Below are 21,099 nucleotides of genomic sequence, written 5' to 3'. Positions count from 1 at the left end.
GGCTGGGAAGACTGAATCTGCAATAGGTAAGCAGCTTGGTTTGAAGAAATCAACTGTGGGAGCAATTATTAGGAAATGGAAGACATACAAGACCACTGATAATCTCCCTCGATCTGGGGCTCCACGCAAGATCTCACCCCGTGGGGTCAAAATGATCACAAGAACGGTGAGCAAAAATCCCAGATCCACAAGGGGGGGGGACCTAGTGAATGACCTGCAGAGAGCTGGGACTAAAGTAACAAAGCCTACCATCAGTAACACACTACGCTGCCAGGGACTCAAATCCTGCAGTGCCAGACGTGTCCCCCTGCTTAAGCCAATACATGTCCAGGCCCGTCTGAAGTTTGCTAGAGAGCATTTGGATGATCCAGAAGAAGATTGGGAGAATGTCATATGGTCAGATGAAACCAAAATATAACTTTTTGGTAAAAACTCAACTCGTCGTGTTTGGAGGACAAAGAAGGCTGAGTTGCATCCAAAGAACACCATACCTACTGTGATTTATTTTATTTTTTTTCACCTTTATTTAACCAGGTAGGCTAGTTGAGAACAAGTTCTCATTTGCAACTGCGACCTGGCCAAGATAAAGCATAGCAGTGTGAACAGACAACACAAAGTTACACATGGAGTAAGTAAACAATTAACAAGTCAATTACACAGTAGGAAAAAAAGGGGAGTCTATATACATTGTGTGCAAAAGGCATGAGGAGGTAGGCGAATAATTAAAATTTTGCAGGTTAATAACACTGGAGTGATAAATGATCAGATGGTCATGTACAGGTAGAGATATTGGTGTGCAAAAGAGCAGAAAAGTAAATAAATAAAAACAGTATGGGGATGAGGTAGGTAAAAATGGGTGGGCTATTTACCGATAGACTATGTACAGCTGCAGCGATCGGTTAACTGCTCAGATAGCAGATGTTTGAAGTTGGTGAGGGAGATAAAAGTCTCCAACTTCAGCGATTTTTGCAATTCGTTCCAGTCACAGGCAGCAGAGAACTGGAACGAAAGGCGGCCGAATGAGGTGTTGGCTTTAGGGATGATCAGTGAGATACACCTGCTGGAGCGCGTGCTACGGATGGGTGTTGCCATCGTGACTAGTGAACTGAGATAAGGCGGAGCTTTACCTAGCATGGACTTGTAGATGACCTGGAGCCAGTGGGTCTGGCGACGAATATGTAGCGAGGGCCAGCCGACTAGAGCATACAAGTTGCAGTGGTGGGTGGTATAAGGTGCTTTAGTGACAAAACGGATGGCACTGTGATAAACTGCATCCAGTTTGCTGAGTAGAGTGTTGGAAGCAATTTTGTAGATGACATCGCCGAAGTCGAGGATCAGTAGGATAGTCAGTTTTACTAGGGTAAGTTTGGCGGCGTGAGTGAAGGAGGCTTTGTTGCGGAATAGAAAGACGATTCTTGATTTGATTTTCGATTGGAGATGTTTGATATGAGTCTGGAAGGAGAGTTTGCAGTCTAGCCAGACACCTAGGTACTTATAGATGTCCACATATTCAAGGTTGGAACCATCCAGGGTGGTGATGCTGGTCAGGCGTGCGGGTGCAGGCAGCGAACGGTTGAAAAGCATGCATTTGGTTTTACTAGCGTTTTAAGAGCAGTTGGAGGCCACGGAAGGAGTGTTGTATGGCATTGAAGCTCGTTTGGAGGTTAGATAGCACAGTGTCCAAGGACGGGCCGGAAGTATATAGAATGGTGTCGTCTGCGTAGAGGTGGATCAGGGAATCGCCCGCAGCAAGAGCAACATCATTGATATATACAGAGAAAAGAGTCGGCCCGAGGATTGAACCCTGTGGTACCCCCATAGAGACTGCCAGAGGACCGGACAGCATGCCCTCCGATTTGACACACTGAACTCTGTCTGCAAAGTAATTGGTGAACCAGGCAAGGCAGTCATCCGAAAAACCGAGGCTACTGAGTCTGCCGATAAGAATATGGCGATTGACAGAGTCGAAAGCCTTGGCAAGGTCGATGAAGACGGCTGCACAGTACTGTCTTTTATCGATGGCGGTTATGATATCGTTTAGTACCTTGAGCGTGGCTGAGGTGCACCCGTGACCGGCTCGGAAACCAGATTGCACAGCGGAGAAGGTACGGTGGGATTCGAGATGGTCAGTGACCTGTTTGTTGACTTGGCTTTCGAAGACCTTAGATAGGCAGGGCAGGATGGATATAGGTCTGTAACAGTTTGGGTCCAGGGTGTCTCCCCCTTTGAAGAGGGGGATGACTGCGGCAGCTTTCCAATCCTTGGGGATCTCAGACGATATGAAAGAGAGGTTGAACAGGCTGGTAATAGGGGTTGCGACAATGGCGGCGGATAGTTTCAGAAATAGAGGGTCCAGATTGTCAAGCCCAGCTGATTTGTACGGGTCCAGGTTTTGCAGCTCTTTCAGAACATCTGCTATCTGGATTTGGGTAAAGGAGAACCTGGAGAGGCTTGGGGGAGTAGCTGCGGGGGAGGCAGAGCTGTCAGCTGAGGTTGGAGTAGCCAGGCGGAAGGCATGGCCAGCTGTTGAGAAATGCTTGTTGAAGTTTTCGATAATCATGGATTTATCGGTGGTGACCGTGTTACTTAGCCTCAGTGCAGTGGGCAGCTGGGAGGAGGTGCTCTTGTTCTCCATGGACTTCAGTGTCCCAGAACTTTTTGGAGTTGGAGCTACAGGATGCAAACTTCTGCCTGAAGAAGCTGGCCTTAGCTTTCCAGACTGACTGCGTGTATTGGTTCCTGACTTCCCTGAACAGTTGCATATCGCGGGGACTATTCGATGCTATTGCAGTCCGCCACAGGATATTTTTGTGCTGGTCGAGGGCAGTCAGGTCTGGAGTGAACCAAGGGCTGTGTCTGTTCTTAGTTCTGCATTTTTTGAACGGAGCATGCTTATCTAAAATGGTGAGGAAGTTACTTTTAAAGAATGACCAGGCATCCTCAACTGACGGGATGAGGTCAATGTCCTTCCAGGATACCCGGGCCAGGTCGATTAGAAAGGCCTGCTCACAGAAGTGTTTTAGGGAGCGTTTGACAGTGATGAGGGGTGGTCGTTTGACCGCGGCTCCGTAGCGGATACAGGCAATGAGGCAGTGATCACTGAGATCCTGGTTGAAGACAGCGGAGGGCCAGTTGGTCAGGATGACGTCTATGAGGGTGCCCTTGTTTACAGATTTAAGGTTGTACCTGGTGGGTTCCTTGATGATTTGTGTGAGATTGAGGGCATCTAGCTTAGATTGTAGGACTGCCGAGGTGTTAAGCATATCCCAGTTTAGGTCACCTAACAGAACAATCTCTGAAGCTAGATGGGGGGCGATCAATTCACAAATGGTGTCCAGGGCACAGCTGGGAGCTGAGGGGGGTCGGTAGCAGGCGGCAACAGTGAGAGACTTATTTCTGGAGAGAGTAATTTTCAAAATTAGTAGTTCGAACTGTTTGGGTATGGACCTGGAAAGTATGACATTACTTTGCAGGCTATCTCTGCAGTAAACTGCAACTCCTCCCCCTTTGGCAGTTCTATCTTGACGGAAAATGTTATAGTTGGGTATGGAAATCTCAGAATTTTTGGTGGCCTTCCTGAGCCAGGATTCAGACACGGCGAGGACATCAGGGTTAGCAGAGTGTGCTAAAGCAGTGAGTAAAACAAACTTAGGGAGGAGGCTTCTGATGTTGACATGCATGAAACCAAGGCTTTTTCGATCACAGAAGTCAACAAATGTGGGTGCCTGGGGACATGCAGGGCCTGGGTTTACCTCCACATCACCCGCGGAACAGAGGAGGAGTAGAATGAGGGTGCGGCTAAAGGCTATCAAAACTGGTCGCCTAGAGCGTTGGGGACAGAGAATAAAAGGACCAGATTTCTGGGCATGGTAGAATATATTCAGGGCATAATGCGCCGACAGTGGTATGGTGGGGTGCGGGTACAGCGGAGGTAAGCCCAGGCACCGGGTGATGATGAGAGAGGTTGTATCTCTGGACATGCTGGTTGTAATGGGTGAGGTCACCGCATGTGTGGGAGGTGGGACAAAGCAGGTATCAGGGGTATGGGTGGAAACATCAGGCTTTGGGGCTGTTGTTCTGCAAAGGGACCATGTATCGATTACACGGACGACTGATCCGTGTAAAGGAAAGAATGAATGGGGCCATGTATCGTGAGATTTTGAGCGAAAAACTCCTTCCATCGGCAAGGGCATTGAAGATGAAACGTGGCTGGGTCTTTCAGCATAACAATGATCCCAAACACACCGCCCGGGCAACGAAGGAGTGGCTTCATAAGAAGCATTTCAAGGTCCTGGAGTGGCCTAGCCAGTCTCCAGATCTCAACCCCATAGAAAATCTTTGGAGGGAGTTGAAAGTCCGTGTTGCCCAGCAACAGCCCCAAAACATCACTGCTCTAGAGGAGATCTGCATGGAGGAATGGGCCAAAATACCAGCAACAGTGTGTGAAAACCTTGTGAAGACTGACAGAAAACGTTTGACCTCCGTCATTGCCAACAAAGGGTATATAACAAAGTATTGAGAAACTTTTGTTATTGACCAAATACTTATTTTCCACCATAATTTGTAAATAAATTCATTACAAATCCTACAATGTGATTTTCTGGATTTTTTTCTCTCATTTTGTCTGTCATAGTTGAAGTGTACCTATGATGAAAATTACAGGCCTCATCTTTTTAAGTGGGAGAACTTGCACAATTGGTGGCTGACTAAATCATTTTTTTGCCCCACTGTATGTTAAAAGCTTGTCTGCTCCTTAGCAAGCTGCTCAATCTGCACTGATTGGTGAAGTAATTTAATGTCGCGCTAAATTAAAAATATATACTGTATATTTAAGAGTTTTAAAAAGGAACGCAAAGGAACGATATAAATCGTTATTTTTGCGGGGTTCAAACCGATTCAGAACTTTATTTTGCTGGTCGGAACAGTGTAACGGAACAAAAAACCCTGGTGAAAATAATGTAGGCTGTGTAGTAGTTATGGAATGAAAGTTTGGCTTGGAGAGGTTTTTGTTCCTGGTCACAGACAGCTGTTGTGTCATGCACTGAAGTCCACAAGTGAAGGGAAAAAGTGAGAGGAGGAGATTGTGTAGATGCGGGAAGGAATTATACAAAGATCAAAAGTGATGATGCTGTTGTATGTGGCTCTTATGAAAGTGAACTGTGTGCGAGTGTATTCATTCCCCCGATTCTGTTGCAAAACGTTTCGTCACTGTAAGCAAATGGTGAGGAACCTATCTGAATTTGTTGAATAGAAACTTTAAAAAATTAAATAAAAACTTGTTTTAGTTTTTGCAACTGTTTGGCCTAATGATTACACCCCAGATCAGCTAGATGCAGGCAATAGTGTGCAAGGCGGTATTGAATGTGTCATTGTCACCTTGATTACTCAAATGTTTGGCTCTCGAGCTGTTTATTATGAACTTTCATTTGTAGGCTAGATTGTAGCAACCTAATGATGTGTATAGGGCAAATTAGAGTCAAGTATCATGTAACCTATCGACGTTACATTGAGCTGTGTGGATTGAATATGAATGATAGTCATCCAATTTGCTGTATTAGAAATAAGAAAAAAAATCCCTCATCTTAAACGGCACCGACTGTCAGTGTTTTAACATGATCGTTTGTAAACTTGATACACAGACAATAGAATATTGAAACTGAATATATAAATATGGAATTTAAATATTCGATTGAATTTTAAAACTGAATGCAACATTTATGAATTCAATTTGTGCATTACAAATTCAATATCCTAATACAAATGAAAATTATGGAATTGAAATACAATTTCTGTTGGCACTGAAATCGCTCCATACATGCGCACTACTCAGCTAAAGTGGCGTTCTGTTGCCCGAATACTCATAGACCTACAGAAGGTTGTCTTCATTAGGGCACACCATAGGAAAAAGTTTTAAAATTCTAAACAAAATATGTGTTTAATGGATAGGTCCAGGCAGTCCCCCCCTTTTTGTCTGTTTTCTTCCATTTGGTACCTAATGAACACAATTGTGTTAATGTAATTGTGTCTTTCTGCTGTGCCCTGTATTCCAGTGATGCTGCAGCCTTTCGACTACGATCCCAACGAGAAAAGCAAACACAAGTTCATGGTGCAGTCCATGTTGGCTCCCCCCGAAATGACGGACATGGAGGGAGTGGTGAGTGTGTCCCATCACCCGTCCTCACACACGCACACACACACATACTAGAGAAGAGATGCACCAATATGAAAATCTGGGCTGATAATAATAACAGATCTGACCACATACGCTCTTATGGCTGATATATCATCCATACCTGATCATTTTCTACCGATATAACGAATATATTGTGCATACCTGACAATTATCTGCTGACACCAATATGACTGATATATTGTGCATACCTGACACACACACACACACACACACACACCCCATAGGGCTAGGCTGATATCTGGGTTCTAAGGTCACACCCTGAAGAAGATAAGGACAAAGAATTGATAGCGGATCAGTGACCCTAGGCCCACAGCCTGGAAACATTCCTTTTAAGTGAGATTTTTTATTTTTTTACCATTCAAACGATTTTTTACCCTCAACCGAACGATTTGTCCTGTCTGAACTAGTTTCATTTGGCCAGACCTAGCAACAAACCATACAAACAGTGCATGCAATATTTACTGTCACCGCTTTGTGTGTGGTCTTGTTCTCTCTCACACAATATCTGTCTGTCTTTCAGTCTTGTTTGCATGCAGTAGTAGGCCTAATCAATCTCTTGTGGGCTTTCTCTGCAGTGACAGGACTCTTGAGAATTTGGTTTCATATTGCGATTAAGAAACACACACAGGAATGGTGAGAAACTAGACACCACCGAGCCTGAAATCAAGCCGACGCTTTTGTCAAGCCCTCTTGATTGTGACAGAACAGAAAGGTTAGATAAACACTTCACACAAGTGGAGGAGAACAATGGGAAACAAATCTCACTGCCGGTAAACCACTGTCCAGTGTGGTTTCCCTTGCCATTGCTGACAAGTCTTGGCTGTGGTCTCTCTCTCCCTCCATGTTTCTCTTATTTGTGGCCTGTGGATATGGCAGTTGGTGCAGACGGGGAGATGCTTTTTCAGGCACTACCTCAGGCCCAGCTGTACCTCTCCCTACTCTAACCCCCATTTTCTCTCTGTCTCTCTCCACCATGTCTGTCTGCAGTGGAAGGAGGCAAAGCCAGAGGAGCTGATGGACTCCAAGCTGAGGTGTGTCTTTGAGCTTCCAGCGGAGAACGAGAAAACGGTGGGTTCCATAGTCTCTCTCACCTCGCCCTCTCCGTCTTCTTCTCTCTTGCATTGTTTCTATATGTACTTGTCTCTCTTTGTCTTCCTATCTCCCTCCCTCGGTCTTTCTCTTTATTGCTTCTCCCTCTTTTCTCCTTCCCTCTTTCAGTGCTCCTCTCTGTTCTCATCTCCTTCTGTCATCCTCTCTTTCCTCTTCCGCCTCTCACATACACTTATTTTTCTCTCCATCTCAGCCATTACACGCCTGTACAACTGGTGATTAGGTCGAGTGGAGAAAATCCCTGTCGGCCTGTCATCGGGACAATGTGCCGTGGAGAAGAGGCAGAGCTCCCCTTGCCAAGCCCCAGCCATAGCCATAGTTCCCTGGGCCACTCACTTGTCACACACAGTTTATTATTGTTCTGATTACTCTGCAAACCACACTCGGCTCTTAGGAGATAATTTCCTCCCGGGATGAGCAGAAAATATAATCCCCATAAACAAAATGAAGGGGAAAATGTGCTTGGGCTGTTTTTTTTTTTGTGAATTATGAACAGCGAGATACAAAAGCTGGTTACCATTTTCACTCCAAACTATGTGGCACAACGTTGCTGCTCCCAGCCATGTATCTCTTTTTGGAAGCTCCCCGGGTGGATTTGGGGATTGTGTGTGTGTGTGTGGGTGGGTGGGTGCCCGTGCGTGCTCCCTCTATGTGCGCTTGTGTGCACCTGCCTCCCTGTGTGCGTGTGTACGTCATGACTGTAATCACTACCAGCCGGGCCTGCAGCTGAAGAAGTTACCAAATGCAGTTTGTAACATTCACCTTCTCCATATTGATTCCCAATTGTATGACATCACATCTTAAGTATGTTTCTGCATATGTACCGAGATGTTCAAATAAACTTAAACCCTCCTACCCCTCCACCCACAGCACCATGACTTGGACGCCAACAAGATGATGTCGTCCAACCTGCTTAAGTCGGAGTCATCCACACTGTCCATGAAGTCCATGAGCTCCACCCTGGACGATGGCGAGGTGAAGAAGATCATGGAGGAGTGTAAGAGGTTGCAGATGGAGGCACAGCGGCTACGGGAAGAGAATAAACAGATCAGGGTAAGTTATGCTGTGTCCCAAATGCCCCCCTTTGTAGGGAAAAGGTTGCCATTTGGGATGTGGCTGGATAAGTAACCCCTATCAAATTCACTGACCGGGATATGGATGCAATGACTCCATCAATGGCTATGTATCAATAATTTAAGAGTTAAAAATGTATGAATCAATCCCAGATTGCCTCTTTAAAGAGGAAAGGCGACGAGTCTGACTCAGAAGCAACCCACTTCCCGGCGCCCGCCACCTCCCCCTTTAAGTAGTGCCAGAGGCGGAATGGCTCTTGGCAGCTCCCGTCCCGGGGCTCAGATTAAACTAACAGAGACCCCCACCCGCTGTTGGGAAATGAAGTGTGTTAAAAGCTGGCGCTTGGCGGAGTCCAAAGGGGCTTTGGTGACGATTTAGGATGAGGATAATACTGATGGTCATTCCCCCCCTCTTTCTCTCTTTCTATATATTTTTTTATCTTTCTCCATATCTACCTCTACCCCCACCTCCCCATATCTGTCCCCCTCTCGCTCTTTTCCTCTCTCTCTGCCCCCCCTTTCCAGGAAGACGATGGCCTGCGGATGAGGAAGAGCAGCATGATGTCCTCCCAGCACTCCTCCCACTCCATGGTGAAAGAGGAGGGGCTGAGCCTGCGCACGGTGGCCCTCATCGTGCTCTTCTTCGTGGTCGGAGTCATTATCGGCAAGTTGGTCTTGTAAGAGCGAGTGGCAAGCGAGAGACGGCCAACTGCATGCTTTCGGGGGATTGAAACAAATGACGGATTTGGGATTTTTGGTATTCAGAAATGCCATATCAATGGGGAAGTTTTGAAATCGTTCACTTATGTACTAATAAAAAAAGGAGATACAAAAAAAAAATCCATCATGTTATGAACAAACCAACGAGAGAGTTAAAAAAGCATAATCATTCTGGCCTTCCTCCCAAATACTTGCACCACCGATACAAGATGACGAGTAGGAGGAAGAAAAATGCAGATCATTAACCAGGTTTCCATCCAACTTTTTTAATGCGAGTAAAGTACGTTGGATAAGTGTCACAACAAGCCGGATGGAAACAGCAAATTTGTCGGTAAACTTTCCAAATGTCGACAAACCAAAATACACTAGACAAGGTGGGATCTTTTTGTGTCAGTGAGAAGGTGGTGGAGATGCCTTTATGCACAAATATTGATATAATAACCATCATTTCGAAGTAAACTTGGAGTCACTCGATCTAGTATGTGGTCCTCCGACTATGACTCGGGAAAGCATTCAGTTTATTAGGCTACAGATGAAATAAGTTATGATGAACTTCACAGGGTGGTGAAAGTGCAAGGTGATGAGCTTGATGCTCCTTTCCAATAAATAGAGGGGGTCTTATTCTGGTGACATGATCATCGATGCTTGGCTGCCGTATGACAAAAATAATCTTGCTCTTTTGTCCATAATAATCTCATCATGTAGTAAGCTTTACCCACACTGTATCTGCAAGATTTTGGCTAGACTGCACGTGCCAAGACCAGAGTGGGCACATTCGCTAGGCTATGTAACGCAACAGTTTTTGTGACAAAACCATCAGTAGATTTGAAAATGCGATGGAAACCTATTAAAAAATATATATATGTACAGTATATTCGGTACATGGGGAATTTAACTGCAAAAGTTATTTTTATGTGCCCTATGTCATCAGCACAGCCTTTTATCCGTCAATTTGATGGAAACATCTCTGGTGGGAAAATTAGCATAATTTTTTTTATGCCGATTTTAGAATATTCGCATGATTATCTGTCGCCAATTGGATGGAAACCTAGATATTGATAGTAATTCAAAGCAAAGGATTTTCTAAACACCGGTGGGTGCAGTTGAGTCAGTTTGCGTTGTGTGAATGTCCTTTTCACATATTGTTTATTTTTCCCAGAGGCCAGAGGCATACTCTGTGTAAAGAATCGATAGTAACCCTCTAGTAAAGTGATGCAAGGTGCGCAGCACTCTTTTTGGCTCACCTCCTGTAGAAAATGATTGACAGAGATGCTTCAGAAAGTAGGTAACCCCACCTATTTCTGAAGCATCTCTGTCAATCATTTTCTACAGGAGGTGAGCCAAAAAGAGTGCTGCGCACCTTGCATAACTTTACTAGAGGGTTACTATCGATTCTTTACACTGAGTATGCCTTCGGCTTCTGGCAAAGAGGAATAGCTGCTGCTTTGGCAAAAGCTAATGGGGATCCTTGTAAACCAATAAAACCAATACACACAGGGCTATTGTCAACCAAACTGACTCCTCCAATCAGGCTTTGCATAGACCGGTGATTGGGGAATACCCTTAATCGATACAGCAACCCCCCCGCCTCCCCCTTATGTTTGTCCAAGTGAGAACATTACCCCTCCCCTTTGATTGCAAATACCCAAGTTGGAAGTAGATTCTTGATTGCATGCGTCCATAAAAGATTATTACTTTTTTGGGACATTTTTATTTAATTGAATTGCTTTTATCATTGTGATGTTTCTTTTCAGCTGTAGGTTTGCACAACTCAATCTTCAGATTATTATTATTATTATTATTGTTGTTTTTTTGTAGCGTTTTTATGATTTGAAAGTTGTTGTTTTTTGTAGGGATTGAGGCATTATTTAAAAAATAATGCAGCTAAATGAACTCCGGGTCGGTTGGGACTGGGTTACTGGATGTAAGCCTTTTGCCTTGTGACCGCTATTGGTAAGTTATTCTATGGCAGGAAGGAAGTGACGAAATGGGAGAAAAGGTGCATGTAGAAGTGAATTAGTTTTGGTGAGGTCTAAACCAAAAGTAATGTGCAATACTGCTGTCAGATTTAGGCCTGTGAGTCGTATGTCAGGGATATTGGTCTGTTTCTTCTTTTTTGTTTTGTCTGGTTTTTTCCTACTCCAAGCCCATACATTTGTTGATCTTGTCAGGCAAATGTATGTGAGTCATCATTTGAATGGTTTATGCTGTCTGTTCACCGTGCTGTGACAGTCCACTTAACTCTTAAAGAACACTTCTCCAACTATATGGTCATTGTCTTCATCAGCCCCACTACAGTCATCATCAATAGGTTTTGATGCTTGTTTATTTGTTTCTCATTGAACTGTTATACCCATCACTGCACTGAAGTCATGTTAATTTGAATGCACTATATTCTCAAGAATGCTTTTTCCCAGTATCTATCAATGTAACTGTTTTGTTAGTTAGCCAACTCACTGCGTTTAACTCACACAAAAAATGAAAGCACACAAAAGCTATATCCTGAAGGGACCATTCTTTACTATTTAAACGTTTTGTCCTTAACAGGATTCATGTCATACACTCAATTTATTTCATCTCACTGTTGCCTATTATGGATTAAAGAATGGATAACTTGCAGATGGAGGTATAGAGTTGAGGAAAGCGAGAGAGTGTAACCTACTGTATCTATCTACGTGTGAGCGGAGTGAAGGATAACTTGCTGCTTAGGGAGAGGGCAGAACAGGCCTGAGCTAAGTCTTCCTGACCGTGAGTCACAGCTCGCTGTGTAGTCACGTGAGTCACGCGTTAACCAGGCTACCATCCCAGGAGTTGTGGAAACACTACAATTGACCTGTCCTGGAGTATCTGACCATCACCGTGATCGATGTAAACAGTCAGGCAACTGTTTTGTATGTATATAAATATCTAAGAAAAATGCATATTCCTAGTCAAGTAGTCTATGGTGTATAAAAACCAACCTTGTTGGACTATGTAGCATCTTAATAAATTCAATGAATAAACCCTCTACCAAATTGTGTGAAGTTATTTCCACTTTGTTCAACGAGCCATCCGGCCCATACTCCATCTGACTGAGGAAGATGAGTACAATTCAGCCCTGTTGACAGGTTTCATCTAGCTAACACATTAGGTTGTCACAAGTCAGTTCAAATGTTTCTGGTGTTTGGTGTCAAGCTCATCCCTGTGTCAGAAGGAGGACAGTTGGAAGACACCACTTTCCCAGTCAAATAATTTCTTAAATATTTGAGAGGGGGAAATGTCAGCATCTGAAATTAGCATTCCCCTCACAGCCAATACATCACCACTGATATCTATGGCTACATTAGTGAGCTTGTTCATTTTTGCTTTATTTGGCTGCGGTTCATTTATTTTTTACTTTGAAAATAAGGTTTCCTTCTGGTAATTAATGACCACTTGGCCTTTAAAGTGTGGTGTTGAATAAGAAGTTGTTTTATTCATATTGTATCTTTAACACCCTGCAAACTTTCTGTCAGCACTTGAGCTTTCGGTAGTTAAGCATGAGTTCAGTGAAGTGTGCTCTCAGGACGTCCTCTGAGGTGCACCTGGAGTCTGTAGCAACTGTGGAGTTTAAGTTGGTGGGGTTTAGGTACATCTGGAGACACCGTTGTTGAAATTACCCCTTATTAATTTAAGTGTTTCTATTCAGCTTGGGAATTGTGTAATTTCTAAGAAAAATCACAAAGGAATGTTCTCAACTGTGATAATGATAATCGACCGCATGCGATGTACCTGAAAGCGGGAATCAGAAATACCCCTTAGCATTGCCACGGGGTTGATGTGACAATTTTCCATTGAAATGTTTATATACACTTAAAGGAGGAATTTACACCAGAATACTTGTCATAGAGATTTAGGAGGAAATGGATGGTTTCCAATAATTGTCCTCACAGACTCTGACCTTATGCTAGTCTGGTGGATGAAACACTACAGACGGTTTTTACCCACCGTGACCACAGATGTTCAGAGTTTTGGCCCTTGATTGGGTAAGTTGCAGTGTACAGCATGGCTATTTGAATGCTGGCAGACTGACGGAGTGGTTCCCAGAAAGTGCCCGTCAATGGCTAAATTGCCTTTTAGGCCTGAATTATCTCAATCCCAAATTAGGTTGTGCTAATGTCGAAACCCCTAAGCAAAACTCTAGGTAGCTTGCTGATGCAATTTATATTTATTTATATTCAAACAAGAAAGATTAAGGTTATACAGATGTAACTGTCCTCCAAGAAAATGTATCCTCTGTAGGATGAGACAATGAGGTGTGTTGCAGATCAGGACTGTATCCACTTGTGCTCCAGTTTAATGGTTATCCTCCCCCTCGAGGGTTGTGACTTCAACAAGATTACATGGATAGTCAGATTTATGATAAGTTTGTTTAAAATGTTTACATGCTTTGCAAGAACAACCAATTCACTAATAATCCTGTTTATATGGATACATCTGAAATCCGTCTGATGAAATAATAGCTGAAAATCGGCAATTAAAATAAACATTCTACTTACGTTTTTTTTTTTTGCGAAGCCTATATGATTCTGAGTTTGGACATATAAAGTTTGTATGCGAAAACTATTTCTAAGATGCATACTTAAAATGTTTCAAAACTCACTTCGCTCGCACATAAGAAGAAGGCTTACACTACCGGTGCTGGCACATGCACAGATTAAATACACCTCTGGAATTCCGATTAAGCCATTTACATGTCTTAATAATTCAAAAGATTGCTCAGAAAACCAGCTGTTATTCTTACTTTGATTTTGACCTCACCGATTAAGTAAATCAGAGTAGTGTTTACAGGACTATTGGTATAATATCGAATGATTCATGTGCATTTAAACTGACTCACTATCTCTCAACTCTGCATCAAGCACACTTATTCCCCATCAAATAAGTTTCTTGGTGTTAACTGTATACCATAATTAGTGTTGGCAAAGAACGGACTATTGTTTAACTTTTGCTCAAATTCATGGAGAAGATAATCCTGCTTCCGACAGCTTGAGCAACAAATAAACTAGCATATGTTCAGCTTTTATTTGTTTTTCCTTGCAGACCTGTAAGCTTAACCGTGAACATTTTGAACGGCCCTCAAGGCAGAAATATTTTGACAAAGAAACAGATTGCATACATACAACCCATTTCAACCTGTAAATATGGTCAAGTAAAGACCATGTTAAGTTCTTTGTGCTGAAGCTTTCTCCAGTAACATTAACAGTAACAGAGCCCTCACAATAGATTGCTATTTTAGGGGTCCTTCAATCCACAAAGGTTGATCTTGTTTCTCAATCAGAGACAACAGTACTGGCTTGTTGACTAGTGGGACGTAATAGATTTGTTGAGAGTAACTTACTGAGGGTTTCTCTTCCATTTTTCCAGATGAACATTAGGTCATGATATACAAGACCCTGCTCCTGGCAACCAATGAGACGAGTAGAGTACGCCTAGTGCAGCAGCTCTGTGGTCGAACACTGCACTTTCTTCATTTGTTTCAACGAGGAAAGGAGTTTACATTTTATAATAGGAATGCATTCTCCGAGCCAGAGAAGCTAACATACATATTTTTATGGGAAGCTGTAGCTCATATACGCACAAAAATAATTGGATTTTATTTTTTAACTGAGCTTGAAAGTGTGAGAGAGGAAGTCATTGATGCAAACAGTGACGTAAAGCTTTTCACTACTTTGGCTTTGTTGTAAGGGTTAATGTATGGCCTCTGCTGCATATAGAGGATTAAAGGCTGCCAACCATAATGAATATGAGGTGAGATGCTACAAAAACAATTTCAGTATTGTTGGCCCTTGTTGCACATTTTTCTCAGTAGTCTACAATCAAAAGACGGGATGAAGTATTCTCTTACGAGGGCATTAGTAAGACAAACCCACTGAAATGGTTGAGGTTTGGAAACCCTGTTTTGCTGAAAGAAAACCTTCTCAGCATTGTTTTGCTTGTCTTTTTTCCACTTATTTTAAGGAGCATTCTTTTCCTGTAGTAATGCAGAAAGTATGAGACTTATCTGAGACCCCACTTCAGAATCCAAACTTTCCCACAGTTGGTGAACCTCTCCAGATAATTGAATGTCTGAACACATTTTTAGATGACATTGCGCATCAGTTTGACAGTTACAATGGCATCACAATGGAGTTCTGGTTTTGCTAAGCTTTCATCCTAAATCAACCTCTCAACAAACTCTGCAGCCAACATTGGACACAATGACACATGTACCTGGAAGCATTCGGGGCGCCGCTGTTTCACCAAATGGGAATCTGTTAAAAAATGTTGTTTAAAAAAAATATATATATGTTTAATGATGCCTTTAACGAGCCACTGCCTTGATTGCAAACAGTTTGGCCCGTAATTTGCCCTTGCCCGCCGCTCTGTTTTTATGACGTGCAACAGAAACCGCAAACAGATTGATGAAAAAGCGTTCGTTCCCCCCCTCTTCTGCCCTTCCTCAAACATCACCACCCTCCACTCAGCCAAACCCGTACACAACCAGGGTGGATCCATTTGTTGTTATTGGCCCAGTGGTGGAACATGGATTTAGGAGGCTTTAGAGTCCATTTAATGACAGATCCTGCACATTCGTGTTCTGATAAATATCAGTCATCTTTTCTCTATCCCGCCCTCTCTCGGTTTTTCGTTAGATTCTCAATCCAAGACTGGAGTACACTTGCTCAAACCTGAAAGATTACCTCATGGGGCTAGCAGCCACCATCACTATTCTGACGGGAGTTAATCAGAACAGTATGTTGCCTTTGGAAGTACCTTATATGCCTCTTTTCTCCTCTTCGACTTTTTCTGCACCAGCGGAGCCAGCTACCATCTTTTGTCCGTTCTTTCACAGAACAGCTACAGTCGTCCTATTTTATTATTCTAATGCTGACTTAACAATAATATAAATGGACAGGTCAACTACCAACCAAAATGATAATCGTCACAGTATCTATAAATTATATGAATAGAGGCGAATAGTGAGAAGAATTGAAGATTTTCAACATTAAGTTCGGAGAGAGGAACGTTTTGCAAACAATTATTTAGAGTTCGTCTGACCCATAGTTAAATTAATAGGAACATAGTGCATTCTCTATGGTGTATAGTCTTTCTCATTCAGACAGTCTAATAGGCGGCGTGGGCTGTAGCAAGCTATCTGCTTTAGTTTTCAAGATGATTGATCTCTGTTAAGGGAGGAGCTGTTTTTTTTCATATTGTGTATATGTATTTCTTCTGAACACATTTCCGTTTGTTGGCAAAAAAAATAATAATAAACGTACTTTTATGTTCGCTAGCTGGAAATGCAAACATCGCAGAGTAGTAAACTGTGAAGCAATCAAAACCTATGTACTATCCATCTCTGCTGATCACGTTCTCCGCAACTAAGATAACTTAGTAGACAGCTGGAGAGAGATCTCTGTCCAACAAACTGCTGTCAAGTAAATATTTTTTGTTGTTGTAATCTATCTAGTTATAGAAACATGATACCATCAATGATAGCTGTACATTTACTCCCAATTTCGAACACAGAAACCTTAGTAATGTAGCTAGATAGCTAACTAGTTACAACAAGTAGATATGCTGCTAGCTAGCAGGTGCAGATACTAGCTAGCATGTCATTCCCGGACAATGAGTGCTTTAACTATCAGTTCATTCCAAATAATAATTTAAGACTATAGCTAATATATTCATCAAGGCAGGACCCACTAATTTTATCCATTCATTCATACTGACAAATAAGAAATGCCACATTATCCCTGTCAATAGTTGGAGTAGGATGATTGTAGAGCACCCGGCCTCTGACCGTCAATGTTCATTTTCAGAAAAGATGAGTGTCACAGGGTTGATGCCTAAGTGAGTACATTGCATTCAATGGGTGGAAGATGAGTATCACAGTGTTGTTGCTTATGTCAATAGGAAAAGATGTCACGGTTGACGTGTCTGTCAATACATTGCAGTCAATGGGAAAATGTAAGTGTCACAGGGTTGATGCCTAAGTGAATACATTGCATTCAATGGGGGAAGATTAGCATCACAATATGGAAATATTGTTTATTTGATATATTTAACCTTTTTAACTACTGTAGGCAAGTCAGTTAAGAACAAATTATTTTTTACAATGGCGATCTATATCGGCCAAACCCAGACAATGCTGGGCCAATTGTGTGCCGCGCCCTATGGCACTCTCAATCACGGCCTGTTGTGATACAGTTTGGAATCAAACCAGGGTGTCTGTAGTAACGCCTCAAGCACTGAGTTGCAGTGCCTTAGACCGCTGCGCCGCTCGGGAGCCAATAGAGAAAGGAATCACAGACAGGACACCCTATTCTCCCTCCCTCCCTCTCTCTCTTCTGTCTCTCTCTGTCCTATCTCTCGACAGACAGACATATGAACTCAGACAGAAAGACAGGGTTAGGGTTATGGTTAGGGTTAAGCCAAGATGTTGAGATGAAGTGAGGGTAAGGGTTGAGCCAGGAGTTGATATGAAACTAGGGTTGGGGCTAGGTTTTGGGTTGAGCTGGGAGTGGACATGAAGCTAGAGTTGGGGTTGAGGCTAGAGGCTAGGTTTTGGGTTGTGCTGGGATGGGGACATGAAGCTAGAGTTAAGGTTAGAGTTGAGCTTGGAGTGGACATGAAGTTAGGGTTAGGGCCTCAACTAGAGGTCGTCTGATTATGATTTTTCAACTCCGATACCGATTATTGGAGGACCAAAAAAAGCAGATACCGACTAATCGGACAATTTTTTAACAATACTGAATGAACACTTATTTTAACTTAATAAATCAATGAAAATCAATTTAGCCTCAAATAAATAATGAAACATGTTCAATTTGGTTTAAATAATGCAAAAATAAAGTGTTGGAGAAGTAAAAGTGCAATATGTGCCATGTAAAAAAAAGCTAACGTTTGAGTTCCTTGCTCAACATGAGAACATATGAAAGTTGGTGATTCCTTTTAACACGAGACTTCAATATTCCAATGTAAGAGGTTTTAGGTTGTAGTTAATATAGTATTTATAGGACTATTTCTCTCTATACCATTTGTATTTCATATACCTTTGACTATTGGATGTTCTTATAGGCACTATAGTATTGCCAGTGTAACAGTATAGCTTCCGTCCCTCTCCTCGCCCCTACCTGGGCTCGATCCAAGAACACATCGACAACAGCCACACTTGAAGCAGCGTTACCCATCGCTCCACAAAAGCCGCGGTCCTTGCAGAGCAAGGGGAATAACTACTCCAAGTCTAAGAGCGAGTGACGTTTGAAACGATATTAGTGCGCATCCCGCTAACTAGCTAGCCATTTCACATCGGTTACACCAGCCATTAGGCTGATAGGCTTGAAGTCATAAACAGCGCTGTGCTTGCGAAGAGCTGCTGGCAAAACGCACGAAAGTGCAGTTTGAATGAATGCTTACGAGCCTGCTGCTGCCTACCATCGCTCAGTCAGACTGCTCTATCAAATCATAGACTTAATTATAACATAGCACACAGAAATACGAGCCTTTGGTCATTAATATGGTTGTTTATTATTTCAGTGAAATACGGAACCGTTCGGTATTTTATCTAACGGGTGGCATCCCTAAGTCTAAATATTCTTGTTACATTGCACAACCTTCAATGTTATGACATAATTACGTAAAATTCTGGCAAATTAGTTCGCAATGAGCCAGGCTGCCCAAACTGTTGCATATACCCTGACTCTGCGTGCAATGAAAGCAAGAGAAGTGACACAATTTCAACTGGTTAATATTGCCTGCTAACCTGGATTTATTTTAGCTAAATATACAGGTTTAAAAATATATACTTCTGTGTATTGATTTTAAGAAAGGCATTGGTGTTTATGGTTAGGTACAGTCGTCCAACGATTGTGCTTCTTTCGCAAATGCGCTTTTGTTAAATCATCCCCCAGCGTTGCATCGATTATATGCAACGCAGGACACACTAGATAAACTAGTTATATCATCAACCATGTGTTGAGTTATAACCAGTTATAACTAGTGATTATGATTGATTGATTGTTTTTTATAAGATAAATTTAATGCTAGCTAGCAACTTACCTTGTCTTCTACTGCATTTGCGTAACAGGCAGGCTCCTCGTGGAGTGCAATGAGAGGCAGGTGGTTAGAGAGATGGACTAGTTAACTGTAAGGTTGCAAGAGTGGATCCCCCGAGCTGACAAGGTGAAAATCTGTCATTCTGCCCCTGAACAAGGCAGTTGACCCACCGTTCCTAGGCCGTCATTGAAAATAAGAATGTGTGTTTAACTGACTTGCCTAGTTAAATAAAGATTAAATAAAGGTATAAAAAAAATCTGCAAAATCGGCACCCAAAAATACCGATTTCCGATTGTTATGAAAACTTGAAATCGGCCTTAATTAAATCGGCCATTCCGATTAATCGGTCGACCTCTAGCCTCAACCCTAACCTTAATCCAATTAATAATAAATTAATGTACCCCTCCCCCCACTACATGGCAGAAAGGTAGGCCTAACTTGAAGCCTGACCTAGAGTTAATGTTATTTTGAGTGACATCGGCAGAAGGGTTGAACCAAGATATGGAGATGAAGCGAAGCAAAGGTTACGTTTAGGGTCATGGTTAGAGTTAGGATTGAGCTTGGAGTTGATATGAAGCTAGGGTTAGGGTTAAGGCTAGGTTTAGTATTGAGCTGGAATATGGACATGAAGTTAGGATTAGGGCCTCAACCCTAGCCATAACTCTAACCTTAGTCCAATGAACAATTAATGAATGTACCCCTCCCCCCACTACATGGCTGAAAGGTAGACCTCACTTGAAGCCTGTTATGTGCTTTTGAGTGACAACCGCAGAAAGGTTGAGGCTAGAAACAAAATTCACCCATGGGATTGTTCAACAGACCCTCCCGATGAACGCAAGCCTATATCTGAACATGTGAATTTGACTCTTCACAGTGGAAACTTGGTCCCATAGAGAACAAGGCTTTTCTTTCATAGACAAGCATTACCAACAGCCCTCACATAACCTGTTGACTGCGATTGAGCTAGCTAAACGTCCTTGCAAACAACCAACCTTATGGGGATGCCCTGTATTGAGGTTCAGCTTCCTGTGGAAACAGGAAGTGCCTTAATTCATCCTCAACATGGTCCTTCATTCTCTCTGCAGTTACACAATTTCCCACTTCTGCTGAGGAGGGTACATTGTGTTAATGGCCGGCTTAACTGTGAGCATTCTAATCAAATGCATCAAAATAGATATTGCTCTGTGTTTTACTCTGAGTTATGCTCCAAAAGTTGGAGATGCATAGCAATGCCTAATGTATGAGCCATATGACAGTTAGTTCTCAAATAGCAGCACTCCTATCCAGTAACTGGGCAGTCAAACTTGGACCACTGTTTGGAAAGCTTCTTTAATGGAAGAATCCCACCTTTACTGTAGTACTGAGGTGACTATTTTATCTTAAGGATTAATAATTGAATATGACATGAAAATTAAACATGATTAATAATGATTATGACTCATTTCAAAATCATTATTTATGACGAATTATTAATTTCATTATTTATTTAATTTTTTTCTTTTGAAAGTTTGGCATTAATGTATCATGATATAAATGATTTATCATGCAGTTCAATGGTTAATCAATATAACACATCTAGTGCAAATATTTAAAAAGAGAAAGAAGCTCCAAGGACAGACTGTACATAAAAGATAAAAACAGACACGCGTATGCAATAATTACAGCAATATCTTCCTTTTTAATATCAAAATTAGTAAATCAATGACAATAAATATGGTTTGTATGTCTTCTCTCTACAATGAGTTCACCAGTGTTATATTGGAGGATATTGGGCAGCAGTACGCTTGTGGGCACTCCAACATTGTGAGGAAAATGTATAAAAGCATTCTGAACTAGGGTCTAATTAGTGCACTGGTCATGTCTGGTTTTCCTCCTATCAAAAATGGACACATTAGATCAGGACCAATGAGAATCAATTTTCTTCTTGTCAACACCTGTTGACAA

General features: G+C 42.3%; 1 protein-coding gene across 2 annotated transcripts in view; it reads left to right on the top strand.

The window, feature by feature from the left end:
- LOC139370687 (vesicle-associated membrane protein-associated protein B-like) overlaps positions 1-12,110 on the top strand; it is a 44,237-nt gene extending 32,127 nt beyond the window's left edge. The window contains exons 3-6 of one of the 2 annotated variants that reach the window (XM_071110312.1): positions 6,051-6,154; positions 7,181-7,261; positions 8,174-8,356; positions 8,902-12,110. In XM_071110312.1, coding sequence (XP_070966413.1) covers positions 6,051-6,154; positions 7,181-7,261; positions 8,174-8,356; positions 8,902-9,057 — 524 coding nt within the window. In that variant the 3' untranslated portion in view covers positions 9,058-12,110. The remainder of the gene's footprint in view (positions 1-6,050; positions 6,155-7,180; positions 7,262-8,173; positions 8,357-8,901) is intronic. The other variant, XM_071110311.1, reaches the window with a different exon arrangement.
- The last annotated feature ends 8,989 nt before the right edge of the window (positions 12,111-21,099 follow it).

The sequence above is a fragment of the Oncorhynchus clarkii genome, chromosome 17, assembly GCF_045791955.1.
Source record: "Oncorhynchus clarkii lewisi isolate Uvic-CL-2024 chromosome 17, UVic_Ocla_1.0, whole genome shotgun sequence".
Taxonomy (NCBI): domain Eukaryota; kingdom Metazoa; phylum Chordata; class Actinopteri; order Salmoniformes; family Salmonidae; genus Oncorhynchus; species Oncorhynchus clarkii.
The sequence above is the reverse complement of the archived record's forward strand: the minus strand, read 5'-3'. Positions and strand labels throughout refer to the sequence as shown.